General features: G+C 50.9%; 10 protein-coding genes across 13 annotated transcripts; 5 read left to right on the top strand and 5 right to left on the bottom strand.

Moving 5' to 3' along the window:
- Positions 1–328: 328 nt before the first annotated feature.
- Positions 329–1,433, bottom strand: LRA2 (L-rhamnono-gamma-lactonase; the record flags this gene model as incomplete). The annotated part of the gene is made up of 2 exons (XM_007811981.1): positions 329–726; positions 785–1,433. 2 exons carry the CDS (start codon positions 1,431–1,433, stop codon positions 329–331), a joined length of 1,047 nt encoding a protein of 348 aa, XP_007810172.1.
- Positions 1,434–2,500: 1,067 nt separating this feature from the next.
- J3458_005645 (uncharacterized protein) lies at positions 2,501–3,451 on the bottom strand (the record flags this gene model as incomplete). The annotated part of the gene is made up of 1 exon (XM_007811982.1): positions 2,501–3,451. One exon carries the CDS (start codon positions 3,449–3,451, stop codon positions 2,501–2,503), a length of 951 nt encoding a protein of 316 aa, XP_007810173.1.
- A 3,381-nt stretch (positions 3,452–6,832) lies between these two features.
- Positions 6,833–9,884, top strand: J3458_005644 (uncharacterized protein). 4 transcript variants are annotated; one of them, XM_066118918.1, is made up of 5 exons: positions 6,833–7,076; positions 7,152–7,868; positions 7,920–8,233; positions 8,282–8,620; positions 8,752–9,884. In XM_066118918.1, exons 1-5 carry the CDS (start codon positions 6,921–6,923, stop codon positions 9,314–9,316), a joined length of 2,091 nt encoding a protein of 696 aa, XP_065976440.1. In that variant the 5' UTR covers positions 6,833–6,920; the 3' UTR covers positions 9,317–9,884. The 4 variants fall into 4 exon arrangements, with proteins under 4 accessions (XP_065976440.1, XP_065976442.1, XP_065976441.1 ...); XM_066118920.1 differs by having other exon boundaries at positions 8,282–9,884; XM_066118919.1 differs by having other exon boundaries at positions 6,833–7,868.
- A 167-nt stretch (positions 9,885–10,051) lies between these two features.
- On the top strand, positions 10,052–11,587 carry J3458_005643 (uncharacterized protein). The gene has a single exon (XM_007811984.2). It carries the CDS (start codon positions 10,415–10,417, stop codon positions 11,033–11,035), a length of 621 nt encoding a protein of 206 aa, XP_007810175.1. The 5' UTR covers positions 10,052–10,414; the 3' UTR covers positions 11,036–11,587.
- Positions 11,588–11,979: 392 nt separating this feature from the next.
- J3458_005642 (uncharacterized protein) lies at positions 11,980–12,459 on the top strand (the record flags this gene model as incomplete). Its single annotated transcript, XM_066118917.1, has 1 exon — positions 11,980–12,459. One exon carries the CDS (start codon positions 11,980–11,982, stop codon positions 12,457–12,459), a length of 480 nt encoding a protein of 159 aa, XP_065976439.1.
- A 151-nt stretch (positions 12,460–12,610) lies between these two features.
- J3458_005641 (uncharacterized protein) lies at positions 12,611–13,183 on the top strand (the record flags this gene model as incomplete). The annotated part of the gene is made up of 1 exon (XM_066118916.1): positions 12,611–13,183. The coding sequence occupies one exon, from the start codon at positions 12,611–12,613 to the stop codon at positions 13,181–13,183; it is 573 nt and encodes a 190-aa protein (XP_065976438.1).
- Positions 13,184–13,644: 461 nt separating this feature from the next.
- On the bottom strand, positions 13,645–14,326 carry J3458_005640 (uncharacterized protein; the record flags this gene model as incomplete). The annotated part of the gene is made up of 2 exons (XM_007811986.2): positions 13,645–13,992; positions 14,057–14,326. 2 exons carry the CDS (start codon positions 14,324–14,326, stop codon positions 13,645–13,647), a joined length of 618 nt encoding a protein of 205 aa, XP_007810177.2.
- Positions 14,327–14,563: 237 nt separating this feature from the next.
- Positions 14,564–14,878, bottom strand: J3458_005639 (uncharacterized protein; the record flags this gene model as incomplete). Its single annotated transcript, XM_066118915.1, has 1 exon — positions 14,564–14,878. The coding sequence occupies one exon, from the start codon at positions 14,876–14,878 to the stop codon at positions 14,564–14,566; it is 315 nt and encodes a 104-aa protein (XP_065976437.1).
- Positions 14,879–15,967: 1,089 nt separating this feature from the next.
- Positions 15,968–16,282, top strand: J3458_005638 (uncharacterized protein; the record flags this gene model as incomplete). The annotated part of the gene is made up of 1 exon (XM_066118914.1): positions 15,968–16,282. The coding sequence occupies one exon, from the start codon at positions 15,968–15,970 to the stop codon at positions 16,280–16,282; it is 315 nt and encodes a 104-aa protein (XP_065976436.1).
- Positions 16,283–17,105: 823 nt separating this feature from the next.
- On the bottom strand, positions 17,106–17,867 carry J3458_005637 (uncharacterized protein; the record flags this gene model as incomplete). Its single annotated transcript, XM_007811987.2, has 1 exon — positions 17,106–17,867. The coding sequence occupies one exon, from the start codon at positions 17,865–17,867 to the stop codon at positions 17,106–17,108; it is 762 nt and encodes a 253-aa protein (XP_007810178.2).
- Positions 17,868–21,795: the final 3,928 nt, after the last annotated feature.

Below are 21,795 nucleotides of genomic sequence, written 5' to 3'. Positions count from 1 at the left end.
GCCTCTCTATTCGAGATGTGCAAAAGAGACTTGGAGCAGGTTTCCGGATGCGTCTGAATGAAATCCACCACTGGCTTGTTTAGCTTTTTTTTATCCACGGTCTGATGAACTTGTTCGTGGGCTCCAGGGCACTGAGCACGGTTTAAGGGTCTCGAAAAGATGCTTCCCTGCCAATATCTCCTGGAAATCCAAACAGCATGTGAACTTCCCTCACATACCGGGAAAAAAAAAAACGTTTATGAATCATATCTTGTGACAGATATTAAGTGTTACCAATACATCTCAACTCCATAGTACTACGTCAAATCCTGGCATTTCAACCTCTTTCCTACAAATTATACGCCTTCTTGGCCGTGCCGCCAAAAATCATAGCCCTCTCGTCATCCGACAATGTTGCCATCCAGCACATCTTTTCCACGACCTCCTTCCACTTCGGCCACGCCTCGTCGCCCATTCCTTCTAATGTACACACTGGCCAATCACTACCAAACATGATTCGTGACGGGCCAAATGTTGCCAGCACAATGCCCAACCACCCCAGTGTCGATTGGAAAATGTGTGCGGGCTCTTGGGTGCGCAGCGCCTCGGGCATTTCCGAGAACCCCCCAGATAGCTTCATGTATATGTTTGACGCTTTGCTGAGAGTGTACATGGCCGTTCGCCAGGCGATAAAGGAGGGATCGGATGTGAGGTTGTAAATGCTAAGATCAGGCTTGCAGAGATGGTCTGTCAGGTAGTCAGCAAGCAGCTCACATGCTGTCTCACCCTGTCAACCAAGACTCACTCAAAATGATGGTCACCTTCTTATCCTCCTCGACTCCGTCGTGAGCCCTGTCAATCATCTCCACCAACTCATCCAGCTGCTTCTTTCCCCGTCTGTGCTGATCAATACCCACCTCAAACACGAAGCCCCTTTCCCCCAGCAGCTTCAAGCTCTCGATAAAATCGCCTGCCAACATGGTCCCATTAGGTTTATTCTGCAGCAGGTACCTGAACCCTTTCACCTTGGGCCAAGCGTCCCCGGCCTCCTCCTTTACTTTGTCAATATACTTGTCCATGACGTCCTTGCCGCTGGGCATTGGTGCCCAGGGTATGATTCCCAGACACAGCTTCGCATCGTCGGCGGTGTGGCCCTCCCCGTCTTTTGGCTGCCCGAGGGCAATCCTCTTCATCCAGTTGACTTCCTGGAGGGGGGCTTCCCAGCCCGAGCCGTCGGTTTTCCCAGCATCTAGGTCGTGTTTGCGGTCTGCCTCTACAAAAACGAACCCGAGGAGGGACGGGGCTGATTTGGTGGCTTCTTTGTATTCGGCAATGGAGCGCTGGCCGTAGAGAGGGTTGGATGGCGCGCACCAGGCGAGGGAATCAACTTCGGACTTGGGGTAGAGGTGGATGTGGGAGTCGATGATGGGGAGGATGAGCTGGTCGTCGGCCATGTTGAGCTTCGGGGTAGGGGGTAACAGGCCGTGGAGGAAATAAATTAGCTATGTTTTTTTGGAGGTACCTATGAAATGATGAGCTCCCTGAAACGGAGAAAAATGCGGAAGGGGCTACTGATTATGAAATTGTAGAAATGGAAAGAGGAAAAAAAAAAAAAGGGAAATAAGAAACGGGAAACGTCTCAATGCTTCGCAGAAATCAAGGTCTCAGCTCAAGTTTCGGTCTGAACTACCCCGCCTGCTGGGTGTCAACGGGTGTACAGGTGGTCCCTGGTACAGGCGACGGTTCCTTTCAAGTTCCCCGCTGGTCCCGAATTGTGCAGCGGCAGACGTGGAGCAGTCTCCACCAGAGCTCAACGCCCGTCTGCCCCTTTACAAAAACGCGACGGGTAATTAATTATCTTTGGTTCTCCATTCACTCTTCACTCCCATCGCACATTACCGTCACCAATTGGCGCACCATTTCGTGAATAGATTCAACCGTCTTCTATTCAAAAAGGCAGTGAAGCTGCCTCTGGTCTATCTACTACACCCTTGGCTAGCTTGAGACCATCCTAGCGCCTGGTCTTTCGCCACATCCACAAAAGTGTCCAACTCCCTCCGCTTTCCTTCCCACTGGGGCCGGTCCCCGATCTGTAAAATCGAGGCTGTCCACACTTGACGTTTTGGAGATTAAGTAGGGGGGCTGAAGTCCTCCTTCGAAGCCCCCCCACCTCCTGTTCAAGAACTAACAAACGAAAACTCCTGCAGGCACGAGCTTCGGCCATGTGCCTACCGGGGGCCGCAGCATCGACCCATTCGTCTTCACCCGTAGTCGAGTCAGCCAGCGTACTCCAAGGACCTGCTTGGCGCGGCTTTCTACGCTGCGGGTGAGGGGGTACAGTAAAATGCAAGCAAACAGGTTGCACTGATTCGGAATTTACCACAAGAACTTGGGGAGCAAGACGGCAAGACGCCAGTTCGTCAGCGTCTGCCTGCTCAAAGGAATGAACTGCCGGATTTCTCTATTTCGGCCTTCCTCTGATGGCCAACACGCGTATCTCTCACATTTCAGCACTAGCCTTTCAATTGACAACCATTCCATGGCGGCGAGAGTGGCTGCGGGAGTAATGTACCTCGTCCTCTTCATCCTCGCTGGCGTAGCTGGAGCAGTCGGAGCTATCGTCTCCATATCCGCACTTGGAGCCGCCGCAGTCGAGCTTGACGCGCTCGCCTCTGCGGGTGATTCCGTAGCGCTCGCAAGTGCATGTGCTGCAGTCTGAGCTTGGCGTGCTGTAGCCGGAGAGGGAGGAGTTGGGAGATGAGCTGTCGGAGCGGTACGACAGAGAGGAGCCACTGGATGAGACGGGAGATGTGCCAAAGTTGGTGATGAAATCCTCCTCGTCGATGCCAGCGCTGCCAAAGCGGGCGGTGAGTTCCTCAATTGCTTCATTGTCGTAGTAGTCAGAGTCGAGGATGTGCTTAGTCGCGTGCGGAGACATGGGCTTGGGAGCCTTGATCTGGGACACCGAGAGAGGTCGTCCCTTTGGGATGTCAACGGAGAGTGATGATCGACTTCGCGACGAGCGGTGGCTATCCTTGTCCTTGGATGAAGAGTGATGACGCGAGGAGCCCTTGCTGCTTGACTTGGACGACGAGGATGATGATTTGTGATCCCTGGAGGAAGAGGAAGACTTGTGGTGGCGGGACGAGGACTTCTCGGACTTCTCGGACTTCCCAGAGGGCACGTCGAGAATGTTCAGCTCACGGCCGGTCGTGGGCTCAGTGGTGGAGGTAACACTAGGGTTGTGGGCGACATGGTAACCGTCGATGATGTAGTAATACCAGTATCGCTGGCCAGCCTCAAGGGCAGAGTTCTGGAAGCGGAAAGTTCCCTTCCAGGAACCAGACTTGGAAGAAGACTTGTCCTTGGAGAGAGGGAGCTGACCAACGTAGTTGTCCCAAGAGCCGAGAAGATGCACCGTCTTGACGCCCGAGGAGACGCGAAGAGAGAAAGAAAGTTGAATAGCCGACATGTTGATTAGTCTTGTAGTTGACGATGCAGTCGAATGACAAAGATCCTGAACAAGTTAAAATTTGAACTTGGTTTGAGCGTCGGCGAGCAAGTAAAATCCACGGTATTCCGCTATTAGGGATAGTGTATTAAGGCGAGTAAGCAAACAACAACAGCGAGGCAATAACGCAATAGTAGTGAATAATTCGTCTCTCAAGCTGACCAGCAACTTCATGAGATTGAGTGTGTGTGGTGGGTATTGCAGGGCTATTCGAGACGATGTATATTAGAATAGATAGAGACCAGCTCTACGAAGCAATGGCTAAGAAAAAAAGGCAAAGGGGAAAAGGGGAAACACAACACACAAACAGAAACGAGGATTTGAGTTGAAAGGACTTGCTGAAGCAGAAAGGAGGAGAAAGAGGAAAAGAAGGGGGTGTTGGTTCCATGTTATATGAATTAGCCGGCATCTCGTCCCTCACAGTCGGCTTTGACAAACATGGCTGGGCCATGGCCGCCTGCTCGACTTTTTCCAGCTGCACGCTCGGGAGACATGTGGATGGCACTATTTGCCCAGGCAGCCATCCAATGGGAGGTTCGACATGGCATGGACATGGGACCATGGGTCATACACAGAATTCAGTTTGGCCGACGATGTTATCACATTTCTTGTTCACAGAGTGGAGACGAATGCCGGCGAATGCCAGGCGGCACAGGCGAGAGAGACACGAGCAGAGAACAGTCGACAAAGGGTAGTCCCAGCCCGAAGAGAGGGGGATGAGGGGATTATCACAAAGGTCGGCGCTTAAACGGTGGCAGGGGACAGCACGAAGACGCAGCAATATGCATGAAAGAGGCATCAAGACGCAGTAGCTTGCCGACAGACTGATGATGGACGTGAGGCGCCCAGCCAATGACGGGACTTGTACACACAAGCTCATGGATGCCGGCGTTTAGACGTACTGCTTGATTGGGCCGGCGTCAGGGGATGGGGTCTTGTGGGGCCCTTCACGCCTTTGTTTGGTGCACTCATGTACCCTTGCAACGTCATCCTGCAGCTCCGCCAATGGGCAGGCATACTACTCCGTATTTCTACAAGGCTGCTGCTGCGCGGGCGCTCGAGCGCTTTGCCTTTGCGTCTAGTTAATGCATGTTGAAATGTGTCTGCGGATTGGCCTCGATGATATGCATGTCCAAGGACGGCGTAATATGACCGTCGTCGGCGGTGGCATTTTTGCAAGGTATCTGGAGCACCGCTCTTACCGACATATGGGTGTCACGCGTCAGGAAGGAAGGGAGGAACTGCAGACGCTCGGTCGAGACATGGTGCGAGGAAAGACCCGACGTACGCACCTGAGTATTGATGACGACCTCAAATCCATTGCACCTTCCTTGTTTGTCTTGCTGCTGCGTATCCCATTCACCTACTAGGCACGTAGGTACAGGCATACAACTCAGGATAGCCTCGCACATGAAAATGTCGACCGTGGGCTGAGAATCCCACTGCAATCAGAGAGTATTGCGCATAGGCTGCCTTGGAGCCACCTAGACTTCAATATTGAACTCTCCCGAATGCCTATGCTGGGCTCATGGCATCCTGCGACGTCGCTGTGCTTCTCGGCACTCTTATTCCCCGCAACCTCCCTTGTCACGCTCATCCAGACATGAAGAAAAGGCAATGGAACTGAACTTCTATTTGGATACAGAGAATCATCTTAGCTAGCGGTAAACCTGTTGTTTCTCTCCACTCACACCCGCGCGGACTCTCCTGATCTATGCGGCCCGCCCTCGTGCGCCAGAGCTCATGCCACTACACACCAACTCTCGACTGTGCGGCGTGAAACAAGATTATTGCGGCGCAAGTTGTCGGTCCTGATTCCTGAATTCTATATAAACTAGCGTCGGCGGGTTATGTAAAGAGGGACAAACGAGAGTAGAATACATGCAGTGGAAGCCGTGCGCGTTGCCTCCTTTAACCAAAAATCTGGGGTCGCCTGGTTCGCAAATATCTAGCTTCGGACGGAAAGGTTGCATTGAGGAGAGAACACATGACCAGAAGTATGCTGATATATGCAGATATGACGGGAAGGGGCTCGTAATACCGGCATGATTAGAGCTTAATTCCCGGATTTGCAGACCGCCTGGCGCTTGGGTTTACGTGAATGGTGTTGGTTTGAGGGGCCACAACCACCATGATGGTGGTATTCCCCGGTTTTCCAGCCAAGGCTATTGAATATGCTTTCAGCATGAAATTGCGGAGTCTGAAGATTAGTACTCCGTAGTAGACTTATTATTCAAGACATGTGTATGGCCAAATTGCCGCTTCCGCTCTTTGCTCGGTCGAGGCGGCACCCAAGAAGCTGCGGTGCTGATCTCATTACCATGCCCTGGTGACTGTGGCACAACCACAATTTACCAGAAGCTGACCGCAGAATTTGTCGGAAGAGTAGCCCCATAAAAATATACAAGAAGCAGCTATGTCAGGATATACTTGCCCATCAAGAAGTACTCACGTACTGGATAACATTGATAGCTACTACACTGGGAGAATATGCTATCTAAGTGCTGCTTCTATTTGGCACTTACACTAATACCCAGAGTCGCTAAAGAACTTAGGGTAGAGGTATTTATGCTGGCTAGCTGCATCTCTCATTTCCATACTTTGTGTGTTTGTTACCCTCCACATGGCCTGCTTCAGTGGCGCTATATTGAGCCCCTTTGTCCTCTGCGTTTTTTCTCACGGCGGCGAAATGATAAATATTCTCACGAAGTAGATACTCAAAGATACGTCTAAAGCCACAAAACTGTCGAACATGCGTACTCAAATGGGTGACAAGGTCGTTCCTCGCTCGGGTCTTGAATATAACGCGTTCCTGGACTTGTAGAAGCCCCAGTTACGGATCCTCGTAAATCGACACGATCTCGATCTTGTTAAATCAACAGTTTCCTTTTCATCAGTTTAGGGAGGAAACTCACGGCGACTGTAACAATGGCTCCGGCAAGGCCCAGCCCGCAGTGTACGCAGGATCCTTTCAGTTCAAGCAATACCACCCTCGTCTGATACAGATTCCTCATATTTTTCCTATGTATGCACATATATTGACCAGACATTTTGTTCAAACTTTTTCCCGCCTCAATCTAATGTTGAGACAGACTGCCAATAAAGGTAAGCGGTGTTATTGACTCGACGCATCCATCCAGGAGTAGTTCGATTGGATAAGTTGACAACATTGCTTTTTTTTGTGAATGATGGGGGGCTACGGTCTACGTACTAAAAAATGAAGGCCCAGGCCTCGCCACTATGCACATGCATGCACACATAAAGTACTTAAGTACTTGGCATAAGTTGATACATGTCTGGCACGCGTGCTGGGGCGCCTTCACCGAAGCAATCTCCCCACCCCGAGTCCCGACTCCCTGACGTCTTCAAAGCATCATAACTCTCCTTTATCCCCAACTCTGAAGCCAGCATGACGAGTGACGGTTGAAAAATGCCTGAGCATGCCGTAGCTAAGAAAGCACGGCGGTTGCGCCCCCTGCTACCCTCAACGGGCTCCCGATCAGCACCGGTGCCAGCGCCAACAATGGCTCCGAGGCTTCATTCTGCCGTTGCTGCGTGCACAGAGTGTCGCAAGCAGAAGACCAAGGTATGTAGGCCAACTCCTGGGGGGTGATTTCCGGTGCCTGCGCGGTGAATGATGACGGTTTTGTGCTTTTGGCAGTGCTCTGCCGAACGGCCAGCATGTCGTCGGTGTATCCAACGACGGATGGAATGCCATTACACCACACAACCAGGGGAGAGACAGTCCCAGGCTCTCAAAAGAGCGTACAACCACTTGCAGTACCAAGCAACTGCGCACGAAGAACTGTTTGAGCTTTTGAAGGCGCTGCCAAGCCAGGAGGCTCACGACATACTGAACAGAATCAGAGATGGAACCGATGTCGTGACCATTCTCAACCATGTGCGGGCTGGGGATGTCCTGGTCCAAATGGCTGTTGAGCCCGAGACTCGATTTCGATATGAGTTCCCGTACAAATCGGAGATGCCCCAAGATTATGTGCAAAACAATCCTTATCTAGATTCCATCATCTTCGAGGCAACCTCACTCTATGCAGCAGGCCAGAGCTCGACACCTTCTGCAAGCTCCACCACCAACTCTGCTCCCAATTCAACGTCTGGCGCATACGAGAGCCTCTATTTGAAGCCGTTTCATGCGTCTGGGGTTATCGAGCCCCAGCTCTCCAATGCGAAAATATCGTGGTGGACCACGGTTTGCCAGGACGACGTTCTCATGAGAGACTTGCTTGGCGTCTTCTTTCGTTGCGAATACCACTTCACTGCCGCATTTCAAAAGGACTTATTTCTAGAAGACTTGGTCGCAAGACGACGGGACTTTTGCTCGGCTCTACTTGTCAATATTATGCTTGCGTACTCTTGCGTATGACGCTCTCAAACTTCCACCAATATGTTCTGTCTCACTGGATCATAGGTCTGCTACCCACGCTTCTCGAATCGCGCCGAGTACTGGAATCCCAATACGCTCGTCTATCGCTTTCTGGCTGAGGCGAAACGTATATGGGAATTGGAAGCTACCGAAGCACACATCACAACTATACAGGCCGGTATACTCTTTAACGTCTTCCATAACCTTTGCGGGTTAGACGAGATAGGACAAGCCTATAGAATCCAGGCCATCTCGCTGGCTCACCAGCTTCGCCTATTCGACAGCAGCGTGTATATGCACAATCACAGAATGAGGAATGGCAGGGCATTCACCGCATGGGCCTTGTTTAATTGGGAAACGTAGGTGCCAATGGTCTAGGATATGGTTCACCGGCTGATTTGACTCAGGCTTGTTGGATTTTCGTTTCTGTTCCCTCCACTTCTGAAGACGCCCCCAGACTGGCCACTGCCAGACCCTTCAAAAGAAACGGGATTTTACGGTGAGGTCTGGGTCAAGTATCCCTTAAGCCATAACCTTTCGCCATCCTACTTTGGTCAAGTCTTCAAGGCGAGAAGCGAGTTTCGTATTATCATGAACGAATATTGTCAAGCAGCCTTTTCGGAAGGCTCACAGGTAACTGTCGAGAAATCCAACGAGTTTTTTTCGCGACTGAGATGCTGGTTTGACGGCCTACCGGCACCGCTCCAACCAAGGACAATCGTTCTGCCCGGGCACCTACAACTTCAGTAAGCCCTGTCCAAACCCAGATCCAAAACTAAGCCCCAAAATACCACTTGAAATAAATTTAGAAACAGTGAAGCGCCGCATATTTTGCGCCATGGAAAGACGAGGCTGAGCTGACATGTAACGATGACAGCATGTATTATCATCACCTCATACTCACCATCTACGAACCGCTACTTGATGTATCAATAGAAGTAGAACCAACGCCGCAGCAGATTGTCGAAGATGCTAGAAAACACCTCCAGACCCTTGTCCGACTATACTATCTTCGCCATGGTTTTGAGGCCATGGATCTCTTCATCGTCATACCACTCATGCTTGCCGGGTACGAGTGCATCGACGCTATTAGTGAGCAAGCAACCGGACCTCGACTTGAAGCCCTGCGATCGACTTTGATTCTCATTGCAAAGGGGCTCTATAACCAGCGCCGCAACCATTATTTGGCCGAGGCTTTATTTCGGGTCATTCGTGGACGGATGCGCCAGGAAGAGCTTTCCTTGCTGAAAACCACAATGAGGCTGGATGACGACGAAGAAGATGAGAGAAGGCATATGGCACAGGCTGTGCGGAGCCACTGGCCTGTTAGTGTGGTAAAAAAGAAGGAGGATATGAATTCACATATTCTGAAGAATCTGGTGGAGACTTATGCCCATTTGAATGTAGACGAAGAGCCCGCGCCGGCTGAGGACACCGAATGAGCATGAGGCTGCTTTTGGGAGCAGTTTCTGCAGTACTGTTGATGGTTAATTGTATGGGACAGGGAAGACTTGGATGGTCATTGAAGTGCTGTTCGCGAGGATGTCTTCTTGCACAGCAACCAAGGAGTCTGCTATCCGTCCATGGAGATGGAGTTGGCTGAAGAACGTCATGCATTGACCACCACAAAAGGGCAAACTTGCATTCGTAAGTTGTGGCAGAGATGTCACCTCATGCCTTGTTAGTCTTCTAGTTGCGACAGGGAGCCGTAGTCCTAAAGGGGCCTCCTACCTACAGTTAGCACGGCGTATTACTCTACGCCTCTGTATTTATTATTACCACATCTAATAGTATTCTAGGTGAATTGTCTGTTTAGTGGCTTTTCCACAGAGCTTGAGAGTATTTATTGGAAAGCTCCGTTGGAGTTGCTTTCTGCTTTCATCCCTAGTGTCTGCGGCGTTGATTGTATATACACAATTTCGCAGACGATGCTTCGTACTCCTCAGATATGGCGCGAATCTGGTACGGATACTTTATTTATGTTGAGCACCCGTTGTTTGAAAATAATTCCACTCGATTTACATATTTTTCTTGAAATGCTTCGAGGATTGCAGCGCCGGGAATAAAGAGGTGGTGAGTCGAGTGCGAACTGGTCGTTGCATGGGGTTTCTCCACCAGGATTTAAGCTCGGTCGATCCCTAGCAGGCCCATTCTTTACCTACTAGTACTTGGCATTTGTCCACATACAATATTATCACATTGTTGAGATTCAATAAGGGAGGGATCATGCGTAATTCCGCGAAGGCTCTTCGGAGTAGTTTGTGATAAAATTGGCCCAACCACGCGAACACGCGTCGCGTCAAACCCTTCATTTGACCCCGCGATGCGCCCCCCATCACCTAAAGCGGCAACCACCTCCGAATCATTCATAAACCACGCTTAGAAATTCGATCGCCGGATTGGCCAGGACACATATTCAGTAGCTTATTTTGGAAAGTGCAATCGGTGCCAACCAGCTCACCTTCCACCACCCAACCCCATTCTCCTCCTCAGGCGGTCAAGTCACAGCCAACACAAACGGAACCACACAAGACCCCAAAATGGCGTCAGGATTTACCATTGACGACGCCCTCGTCGCCAAAGTAACCAACTACGTGGAATCCTACATGGCAAACTACGACCCGTCCCACGACTTCAACCACATCCAGCGCGTCCTACGCCTCGCCAAACACATCCAAACCACCCTGCCCGGCGCCTCTCTCGGCATTGTCACACTCTCCGCGCTGCTCCACGACGTCGGCGACAAGAAGTACCTCAAGCCAGGCGAGGACTCGTCCCGTCTCGTATTCGACGTGCTCCGCTCCTTTGGTGCTTCGGAGCCCCTCGCCGAAAAAGTCCAAGCAATCTGTCTGGGGGTCAGTTACTCCAGCGAAGTAAAGGACCCGAGCAGGGTGGTGAAGCTGATAGAGGAGCATCCCGAGTTGGCGGTTGTCCAGGATGCGGACCGGTTGGATGCCATCGGGGCGGTGGGAATAGGCAGAGCGTTTGCGTTTGGCGGCGCCAAGAACAGGGATATGGGCAACACGATGGAGCATTTCGAGGAGAAGTTGGTGCGGCTGGAGGGCATGATGAAGACGGAGGAGGGGAGGAGGCTGGCTAGGGAGAGGACAGAGAGGATTGTGTTGATGCAGAAGTGGTGGAGGGACGAGACTGAATCATGACATGGCTTGCGGATGGGGAGAAAGATGGAATGTTTGGTGAGAAAAGGAGACGGTGTACCAATGAAAAGCATGTTTTTGCGAGGAATGATTCGGGATTTACTGATGAGGTGATTATGTGTCCATCATGTAGCGGTTGAATTGTTGCCTAGAGTATTATTTCTTTCCCAGTGAGTTGCCATCTCACCTCCCCCTGAGCTATGAAACACCCGATCCCGAATTTATATGCTTCCTCGGCGCAACCAGATTACATATGGTGAAATTAAAATGTATAAACCGCATTAAAACTATTTAATTAGTATGGGATATAAGCAATACTACTTATACTAGAATTCACAGCTATTTATAGAGATGCGGTGTTTTGCTAGGCATTTCTACAGAGCTTACCTGACGTTGCCGGCGCCAGTAGTCAGCTGGGCAAGTCGGTGCCAACGCCTGTCAACACCAACCAGCCGCGGCAGGAGAATATTTTATTTTCCCTAGAATGAGACGAAAAGAAACTATCAAAACAAAGAAACCATCCCTTTGGTTGTGTTACTTGTAAATATCTTAACCACCTATGGAATAAAATGGTTAGGTAGCCCACGGATAACCCAAGAAAAACTTGGATATCCACGGCTGCCCAGGGGTACGTACCCGTTTTGACACCCTACCCCAGTGGCTAATCCTTGTCAGCCCACCCTCGGCAACTGGTTCATGCGTTATTCCCGAGCGCATCTACTTTTGGACAACCACAACCACGCGGTGCAATAGACTTTAGAAACACCACAAAAATGCGGCCGTGAGCATGGAACGCGCTTATCAACCATCAGCTACGTCATGTTACTTCTGCTCACCTTCAAGCTATAGCCACCTATCAGACACGCGGCGACGACGCAACTGCCACTCTCGCTCATACCAACGTCCACACTGGCCGCCAAGAGCCGGCCCATCATCGCCTGGCCTCCATGACCATGACAGCTCTCCCCGACACCATCGCCACATATTCATCCTCACCATGGAAAATGGATACTCAACGAGCAAGAACCTCAACACCAGCCATCCGATGCTCGTTCCACCACGTATCAACAGCGACCCCAAGCGCCCTCTTCCGCAAATCTAATCGTCAGACCACGTCGTGTCAGACGGACCCACCAAGCCACATTGACATGCATTGTTCCTCGCCCTCAAAAGCCCAGCTCGTCCTGCTCCTCATCAGACCATGTGACAGGAGAGCGCGTCTGTGTCATTCCAAAATGTCACTCAGTCAAGCACTACCATTGTTTGCCGTGCGCCCATGTGCGGAGCAGGAGGGAGGCCCCGACGCTGACATGGCCCGTCCAGCCGGGCTCGTGAACCTTGACGGTTGGCAACATCGGGACCATGGTGTGTACATCCAGACCCTCGGTCACCCCCGTCTGCTTGCCAACATTCAAAATCTCTGCTAACAATTTTCAAATCCTGCGTCTGTCGTTTGACCTCTTCTTTTGGCATTGTTAAAAGCCAGGGTGCGTCATATCCGCCCAACACACCATCCACTTACACAACACCACGGCCTCACCGGCTGCGAGGTTCCAAACCCCGCCACGATACAAAACAATGGACTTGCTGCCCTCTGAGCTCCTCTGCGAGATCCTCTCCCACCTGCCTCCGTCCTGCCGGCCCTCGACGCGCCTTACTTCGCGCCGCTTCAACGCCATACTCGCCCCGCAATCGTTCCCGTCTGTGCCGTCCTTCATCGACCCCGGTGCCGCGCTCTTGAAGCTCGAATCGGGCGCTCTCCAGGCACGACGGCGTCAAGTGACTTCTATTTGGTCCCCTAGCTGCTGCGTGCCCGCTGATATACCCATTCCGCACAGCTTCCTCCTCGCTGTGTATCTTGCGTTTTGCGGCAGACAATGGCAGCCCTTTTCTGAAAAGACGAGCGGGGCCTCTGGGGAATGGGATTCGGATAGTGGGATCGGTGTAAGTGAGGATGATGTGGACTTGGAGTGTCACGAGTTGACGGTTGACAAAGTGGTGCAACATCTGCAGAGGGACGACGTTACCGAGGAGAGCTTGCGGGCGGCCATGTTCCGGTATGCCCTCTACTTGAGTTATTCGTACCGAGGGGCTGGGGAGGCACCATCGTTGTGGGTATTTAATAAGAAAACGTGGGCGAGTAAAGAGTGACGCCTCATGGAAGGAATTGCATCCTCTGGGTATATACATGGTTCACGCTGGAGTCTGGGAAATTGCCAAAGGTCTTTGAGCATTAGGGGTGGTGTTTATTGTTTGTATATACTGGCGTAGAGCCTGATGCTACTTGTTGCTAAACTTGAAGGTTATCCTTGCGTCATCTCCGTGTCGGTCGCCTCCGCTACTGCTGCATTACTCGTATCAAATTTCCATCCGTGAACGAATTCTTTGCTTCGACTAAACTCGTTACTCACATTTCATGTCGGCCTTTTCGGGAGTTTGGGCATTAAGCTTTCCACCAACAGGTGCGCAATTGCCCCGAAGAAATGTGGATACTGGTTTAGAATAAGAAAGCAGCGAAAAAGGCGGCGGCTGCGAGGGCTCTGATGATGTGGTTGGTGCTGGCACCAGCAGTTGGGATAGCTGTGTGCGAAGTGGTATGAGACGTCGTGTTATTACCGGTCTTTCCAGTGGGAGTACCAGTGGCTGTAGGAGTAGGGGCAATCATCAGAGTCGGTAGGCGACCAAGTACCAGTCGAGGAACGTGTTGGGTTGGCCGGCTCACTTTGAGTGGTATGGGGAAGTGTGGCAGTTCCCAGGCTGGTGCCCTCTGGGATGCTCATGACACCCGACGTGGAAGTACTGGATGAAACAGGACCTGGTGTTGTCGAGGTCCCAACAGGAATGCTAGCGGTGCGAGTAGGAGTCCCAAAGGTAGGAGACCTGGGAACCTCGGTTGGGATGTACGTAGGGTTACATAGGACGGCAGGAATGGTGTATTGAGTTGGATGATAGACGACGCACTGGTCAATGGGACAAAACGTCAACGCATAACCTTTATCCCCAGGCATCTCTGACAAGACTTACTGCCTTTTGGCAAACCGCATCGTTGGCGTCTTTCGAACTCTGCCAGCACAAGCCGATTCCATCTGCAGGAGGCGATGGAATAAGACTCTCACGACAGAATGTGCGAGTGCCCACCTTGTTGGCGTCGCATACCACGAGGGTCGTGTCATCCAAACAGAAATTGACATTGGGCTTCTCACAGGCGACCTTGGCATCAACAGGAATGCCTCCATTAGGAACAGCAGAAACAACCGCGGCTGCAGCAGCGAATACAGCGACGGCGGTCTTCATGATGGGCGACGTGGTCAAGCTTTTAAGAGAAGAAAATCTGAGCAGAGCCGCCCCAGCGTATTCCGAGTCAGAAGCGAATGACAAAGTTGAAAGTAGAGGTTCGAGAGTCGGGCGATGGCGGTTCGAACCTCTTATAGCAAACTAGGACATGACCAGATTTGTTGTCGTACACACGGCGCTCTAACTACAAAGTATGATGATGGTGATGTGTCACCGGGCCACCTGCATGAATTAGTCTCAAGCGCAAACTAGCAAACTTCGAAGCACATAAAGTGCCGGGGCCAGTGAGGTCACACTCAACAGGGCTGCTGTTGTCTCAATGTCGGCAAGGTCATCATCATCTAGGCCAGTCTCAGCGCACGGCAGTCGAAAGGCCTTTCTGGACTTGGACCGTGCTGGAGACAAAGACCGGCTAAAAAGACCATGGTCAATGGACCAACAATCTATTACCATCCTGAAAGTGTCACAGTATTTGCCTGATCGGGCTGCAAAGAGACGAACGACGGACTTGATAGGTGAGCCGTGTCTGGCCGACTTTGAGAACACGTCCATCTGCTAGGATCAGTCTGCGCATATACGAGAATCGAATTCTGTTTTTAGAGAGTGGCGGCCGAGTGTTCGGCGAAATGGCATCGACTAATGCTAGAGCCTCAGTATGGCTCATGTGGGAAGGTCTTGGAGATACAGAGGCTGGTCCAATTATCAAGAAAGATGGCACTGGGACGGATGGAAGATGTAGGAAGTCGGTCTGGGTTGGCGCCACAGACGTTAAACCCGTTTGGTCCCCCCTCAATGTTGGCAGAATGCAACCCACAGATTGGTGGCACCTTCCCGCTGGTTCGTGGTGCCAGTGCGCCGACCCAGTGCTCCTTCCGCCGGGACTAGCTCGAGAACATGACCATGCCTTCATGCCGTCATAGGGTCGCTTTTGTCCTCCTGATGAGATCTGCACCCGAGTACGAAGGAATGCCACCTTGGAGTTTATGGTGTTATCTTTTTGTTTTTGGCCCCTACCGCCTCTTCTGTGGATGCAAATAACTATTTGCCATTGTATTGGTGGCTACCATTTGGCTCCTCCATGCTCCGATGATCTCGCTGTTTTCTACCCCTGCGGAACCGACATTACCAGCGAGCGCCAATGCTGCCACGCATGGAATAAGCCACCCGGTGCACAGGTTGGCCATCATACTTGGTCCTTTCTCTTTCCTTGTCTTCACGAAAAGCTGTCCCCGATACTTATACGAGACGCAGGGACCCTTGTTGTGCTCCCTCCGCTCCCTCCAGCCCACATTCGTCGGTGCGGTTTCTACTGCCCAGGTCTCCGTGCACGTCCAGTGGCTTCTGAACCCCAGATTCTCCTACTATCATCATCCTTTGTTTAAAGGTAATCCGGTCGATAAGGCTATTGTCATCTCTTGGCACATCCGGCGAGCTCGTGGGTTCCAGGACATGTCAAGCCACGCCCAAGTGTCCGTAGTAGGTATTCCAACACTCGCAAGCAGTAACAGCATATTGCTGCTCAGCGTTTGTCCGCATGCTAACAATCCGATACAACAGGCGGAGTGGCCAAAGCCAACCTCCAAGGCACTTGTACTTCATCGTCAGCCGGGAGGATGAAGCACCGCATGGTACCCAATATACATGCTACATCTTCTGCAGCCACGGCCGCTGAGAGACGTGCCTTTCAAGGGCCAGCTTTTCATTCCCATCTCTGCTTCTGTCAATCCCGCTCTTATTCATATGCCTTCTTCGACAATTCGCAACGGCCCGTGTCGAGACCGTGTTATTCGCGGCAGCGACGGCCTTGACCGCTTAAAACAACACGGTGATCAAATGCACCTTTGCACCCCGCAATCCCATTTCCATAATAATTACCTGTCCTCAAGTCGCTATCAGATGAAACCAACCCACCGTGACAAGTCAGCGAGACGATTCTATGGACCGCAATCTATGTAGCAACCCGTCCGCTTTGTTCACCGCAAAATACACGACGGCTCTACCAACGATAACTTTCTGTTTAACCACCATCAGACACAATTTCTATACAGGCCTTGATAAATTTGCTCCGCACCGCCGGCCTCGAAGATATTCAGTTTCCTAGTGCATGTGTGTTGGTCGGCCTCCTCCACCCTACGATGCAAGTAGTCGGCAGGCTTCTGACAAGCAATATACCACGATGCGCACCCAAATCTTGACCAATCTGTTTCGTCGTTCACTTTTCGTTCTAGAGTTTGCTAACCCTGACCCATTGTAGAGAGAAAAGGTGATGCACTCGAACCATCGACTGCTCTTCGCACAAGGTTGTACCGTAGGTTCATGCCATTTGAGGGTATTCTTGTCCCTTTCGGGACGCAATATGGAGCGGCAGTAGAACAGTTGTGCAAGAGCTGCCGTGTGAGCATGGGGAGGTCTGACGATGATGCTTAAAGACTTACGAGACTGGGCGCATTCCCTTGGGGCGAAAGAGCCATGTGCTGCCTTAATCCTATTTGGAATTTTTCCTAGTTTACTCTCACAGCCATCCATTGTGTGAAGTACATTGCGTCCATAACCCTTGCAAGACATGAAACTATGCAGCTTTTGTATTTCCCATCTCTGGGCTTACTGTCGTCTTCAACAGCTGATTCTCGTCTACCCCTGCTCCATTAGTGAATATGCAGTTTCATCAGACATCTTTCTCTCCGCTTAGAAGAGCTATCATCTACACAGCACTCTCATTCCGTACTTCAAAAATTAACCCTTATAACACAAATTGTGTCCTACAGCGGTCCAATCCTGGCTAAAGCTGTTCCCCCGTAGTTATCGTCGTCTCGCCTGGAGTTTGGTCTTCACCAGCCAGGACAAAATGCTCTCTCGTCCAACCAAACCGCCTGGTCAACCGGCGGCCAATCTCGGAGCGTAGCATGATGGGGTCAATCTTCGGAACCGGGTGAGGGCGGTGGAATATAATGGTTTTGCTGGTCGTGGTGCCTTGGTCGTCTGCTGTGCTATGCAATTCGAACCGGACTGCCGAACCGCCCCCGCTGCTTACTACGCAGCCGGCGTGGTTCATGGAGTGCACGAACTCATCCCACTTGATCGTTCTGCATCTTTCTTCAGAAGAAACAGGGAAAATGAGATGGAATATCTCAAGCTGTTGTTTTGGAACTGCTCTCTTTTTGACCGTTGGCTTCTCTGTGGTGCCGTTATCTTCTATGGCAGATTCTGAACCAACGCGTTCAGTGCCCCTGGTCTTGATTTTGTCCGAATGAGCCGCCAGTTCGAGGACTGGGTTGTAGTTGCCGGAACTGGAACAGCCAAAATGCACGAAAGGGCTTGGTTCGGGCTTTATCCCGGCAATTTCTGCGAAGGACGCCTCTTCCCTTTGTATGGCCTCTTTGTACTCAGCAGTGAGATGCACTGACAGGGCAGCAATTGTTCTGCGGGTTGTCTCGTACCGGAGAGACCGTTCCTCGAAACCACATCTCACTCCCTTACGCATGCTTTCCCAGAACAATTCTATACTGTGTCGTTGATACCTAGATTCCTGGAGTCGAGCCATGTTTTTGGGGCCACTCGGCGGGGGCCTATTGTAAAAGTCACGCAACAACAGCTTTCCGACCTCTTCAAATGATTCTGATCTTCTTTTTGATTTTGGTTCTGATTGTGCTTTCGGGTTCTCCTGTCTGCAATACACGCAGTTTGCGCAATCCTGATGGGCGATCATTTCGTCTTCGTCCCGTTCCCTCATCCGAGTCCATGACGAGCTGTGCCTAAATAGTTTCAAATGATGTGTAGCTTCGCTTGCGGCGGCTATGGTGCTGATGCTGCGCATCATATCAGGACTCACTCTTTTCAGCTCCCCAGGATTGTTTTGGAGATGGTGTTCCAAGGCTGCAACAAGGCCTGCCTCCCCAAATTGCTGGCACATCCTAACCTCAAGTCTCCCAAGGTGGAGAAGGTAGCATGCCGACGGATCTCTCTGATATATCTGACTTATTCGGCATCTGGCTGCATGCATTGGTATACACGGTGAGAATGAAAGAACCCTTTCGTAGTTAAAAAAGTGCTTGAATTCTGCAGAATTTGTCATAGCGCGGTAGAGATTTACACTATGAAAGCAAGCCATATTCCAAATATCATTCTCCAACTGGTCGAGTGCTCGCACCTGAGCTTTGCGTAGACAGTTCCTATCTTCTGAAGGAGGTATTTCATTGTAAAGGAGCTTCTTCAACTCGATGCATTGTTGCTCTTCAACTCGATGCATTGTTGCTCACAGTCTCCAAGAGAGAAAAGCAGGATACATTCAACAAACAAGGCATCACCCAACCTGGCTTCAGCCTCTGCGATCGTTTGGGAGTGCGTATTGTTGTACGTATTTTTGATATGTTGTCGAAAGTATGCTGGCTTCATCTGAAGGCTGTAGAAGTGATCTTCAGTTTCCTCTATTCGGGATCTCACCAAAGAGATGATGTAATCCAGATCTTCGCCTACTGGCCTCGAAAATGGTTGGTTAATGTAGGTTGACCAGTACTCGACCTTCCCGATGTGCTTGCATCCAGAAGCGACTTGAGAATTCCATCTATCACAACCATGAATAATTGAAGTATCGGCACCATGGAGTACGCCCTCAACAATTTTGCAGAGTAAAGTCATCAAATGTGCCTGTGCCTCCAGGACCGACGATGCTTGAGGAAAGGGTAACCCAAGAACGTGGTGGACAACACCATAATGACTGTCCTCCACAACTGACCCATATCGTGCTCCCTGCATGTAGATAAATTTGTCTGAGTACTCGAGTTTGAGGTATTCGTGTTTCCAGGGTTCACCTAGCTGACACAAGTCAAAAAATGCCCACTCATATGGATGGTACTCGGTTCGAACGTGCAACAAGGCAAACAATACGGATACATTGGCCGTAAGCCGGTTAATGCTCAACCATGGCAATAAAAACTGCTTCCGAATGATGCTATCTCTGTTACCCAAGTGGGTGACTCTCGAATCATACAGGCATCGCATGTCCGACCTTATCTCGTTTGCAATGGGGGGCTCGATTTTTTCGAGAACTGCCCGACGTTTGGCTTGGCTCATCTTCCTCCACCGCGACATGATAGCGTCCCCATGATTCTCCAGGCTATTCTTCAAGAAAGCTCTGGCAATAGTGGCATCTTTGATGAAACCGGACAGCAGAGAGCGAACTTCATCGTCATTGAGCGTGCGGGTGAAGTCTGAGGGCGGCGTAAGTGTCAGGGTCTCATATTCGAACTCGAATTGACATTCGTCGCAGGCACATTTTGGTCTGTTCATTCGATGACTCGCACCACTTTTTGTGATTCTAGAGTGCGAGTCCATAGGAAGAGTGTCGTTGTCATGCGATGAGTACCCAAAAAAATACTCTCTGGGCTCTAAAATTTGGTTGCTGCTGAGGATCTCAAAGTGAGTGGCGTTGGGAGAATACGGTCCATGCTGTTATGTCGTCAGAAGTAGGTGAAAGTCAGGTGAGAGAAAACTAAGAAGAAAGTGACACGAAAGTGAGAAGTAGCATGTGTCTCATTGTCAACTCCCAATTCGTTACAACCAGTGCAAACGCAAACGTAGGCGCAAACAAGGCTAAGGAAAGATCATTGGCTGACATTTAAAGATCGAAGATGTTGGTGGTTATTACTCAAAGACGGGTAACTTGTGCGCGAACAAATTACACCCGCCCTCTTCTATCAATATTAGCATCATGATTAAAAAGAACCATTTAGGTGTTCAAAGCTGTCGCCCTTTTGCTGAGGGTAGAGATAGTGCCATGCAAGATGCTGCTCTCACACGGAGTACGTCAAGCATGATTTGCAAACTGGCGTCCCGTTAGCCATGACTCCCAGGGCATAATAAAGGCCTAATTCAATAGGCCTTTCGACATGGTTGTCAAGCTGTTGCTGGTGTATCGTGCAGTAGACCTGGATGCCTCGGTATTAAATTGCATTTGTGCATACTCCGTACGTGGCAATAAAAATTTACTTTGTTTTCAGATAATGCAACTGTTCTTTTGAACCCGCTTTATGCCAGCGTAGTGAAACGAGTTTTGCAAGTCCAAAGACTCACACGAGAAGGAAAGAGCGCTTAGGGCGTGAAATAGAGCAATGTCATTCAGGCCAGACGTCTTATAGGTATAATAGGTCCCAAGAACCGCAAAGCAAAGCCGAGTTGAATTGCATCAGTGTATCACATGATCAAGCGCGGAGCGCAACATCACGGAGCCTTGACAGCGTTATGGCGCCGGTGTGAAGGCGGACAAAGTGCGGCGACAGGTCCCAGCAGTCAGGATTGTCACGAAACCTACTCGGTAGGTCGACTTGAAAACATTAGGGATGTTGCTGCTGATGGAGGATGGGGACTGCGGAGAGCCTCGTGCCAACCTAGTAACATGACCGGACTGCAGCAGACTGCAAGGGTTGGATGCAGGGTGGTAGAGTGGTGGAGGAATTCATTCGGATTGTACGGAATGGAGGGTGGTGGGTGAGTTGGGCATTCCATATTTTAGAACTGAGTACGGAATAGTCGGCAGTTCAAGTTACCAATGCGAGGGCAGAACAGGGAACCAGAACGCAGGCTGTTGACAATGTCGCCCAGCGCAGCGACATATGACACAGCATCCTCGGGGGCTGTCTGCCGCTAGTTCATGTCGCTGATAGGACATCGGGAGTTTCAATGTTTGAATAGTTGCTCGGCGACGGTGGCGAATGCTGCTCTCTTAGCCAAAGTCCGAGTTAGATGGTGATGGTTGATGTTGGAGGATGGGGGATGGATGATGCTTGGCTGGTGATGTCCATATGCAAAGCTTACCAGAATGGTGTGGGAAACGGTTGCAAGTGTCGTCCGCGAGAGGCATCGAGACGCAGAACGGGCAATCCGTTCTACTCGGTAATACGGAACGATTTGTGTTCGTTCTTGGGACGCTCCAGCCACCTGGTTCGCCTGTCCTAGGCTTTTGAAGTTGCGCAAGCCTTGCCCCTCCACGGTTCCACGTTTTCGGGACTCCTGCAGAAGGGTATCCAGGCATCTGGGCTGAAGGGAATTGAAATGGGTATTGGGCAGAGTCTGGTAAGATCAGTAAAAGCTCATAGGTGCTGACCAACAAGTGCGCTGTTACCTAGCTCCGCACCCACCAGACTAGTTACGGCGCGTTTGGATGGTGAACTACTCGGTAATCAGTCAGGTGAAATTCGCCTGCAAACCGCGTAGTCTTCCGCGCCGTCCCGCGCGGCCCTGGTGGCGTCAGCATCCAGCCTTGGCCTCTGGATGGCCGTGCAACCAGTTTGTGGGAAGCATTGAAAGCAAGGGGTGCAACTGACGGGTGGAACTGGCGGGTGTGAAACAACATGACAGACGAGTGGAGGAGGTGGCTCTGGAGTGGAACTGGAAGAAAAGCCCATCCGTCATTTTCAGACCAGGTCCTGGGGGCTTCAGGACAGGCACTCCAACGGGCACTACGGGCAGGAAAG

The sequence above is a fragment of the Metarhizium acridum genome, assembly GCF_019434415.1.
Source record: "Metarhizium acridum strain ARSEF 324 chromosome Unknown scaffold_31, whole genome shotgun sequence".
NCBI classification, from domain to species: Eukaryota; Fungi; Ascomycota; class Sordariomycetes; order Hypocreales; family Clavicipitaceae; genus Metarhizium; species Metarhizium acridum.
This window is presented reverse-complemented; position numbering and strand designations above follow the sequence as displayed.

Excerpts from the sequence above, each read along its gene's own strand:
- J3458_005644 (XM_066118918.1), top strand. The coding sequence starts at position 6,921 with ATGCCTGAGCATGCCGTAGCTAAGAAAGCACGGCGGTTGCGCCCCCTG. Across the intron at positions 7,077-7,151 it reads GTCGCAAGCAGAAGACCAAG|TGCTCTGCCGAACGGCCAGC; the intron begins GTATGTAGGCCA and ends TGCTTTTGGCAG. Across the intron at positions 8,234-8,281 it reads GCCTTGTTTAATTGGGAAAC|GCTTGTTGGATTTTCGTTTC; the intron begins GTAGGTGCCAAT and ends GATTTGACTCAG.
- J3458_005643 (XM_007811984.2), top strand. The coding sequence starts at position 10,415 with ATGGCGTCAGGATTTACCATTGACGACGCCCTCGTCGCCAAAGTAACC.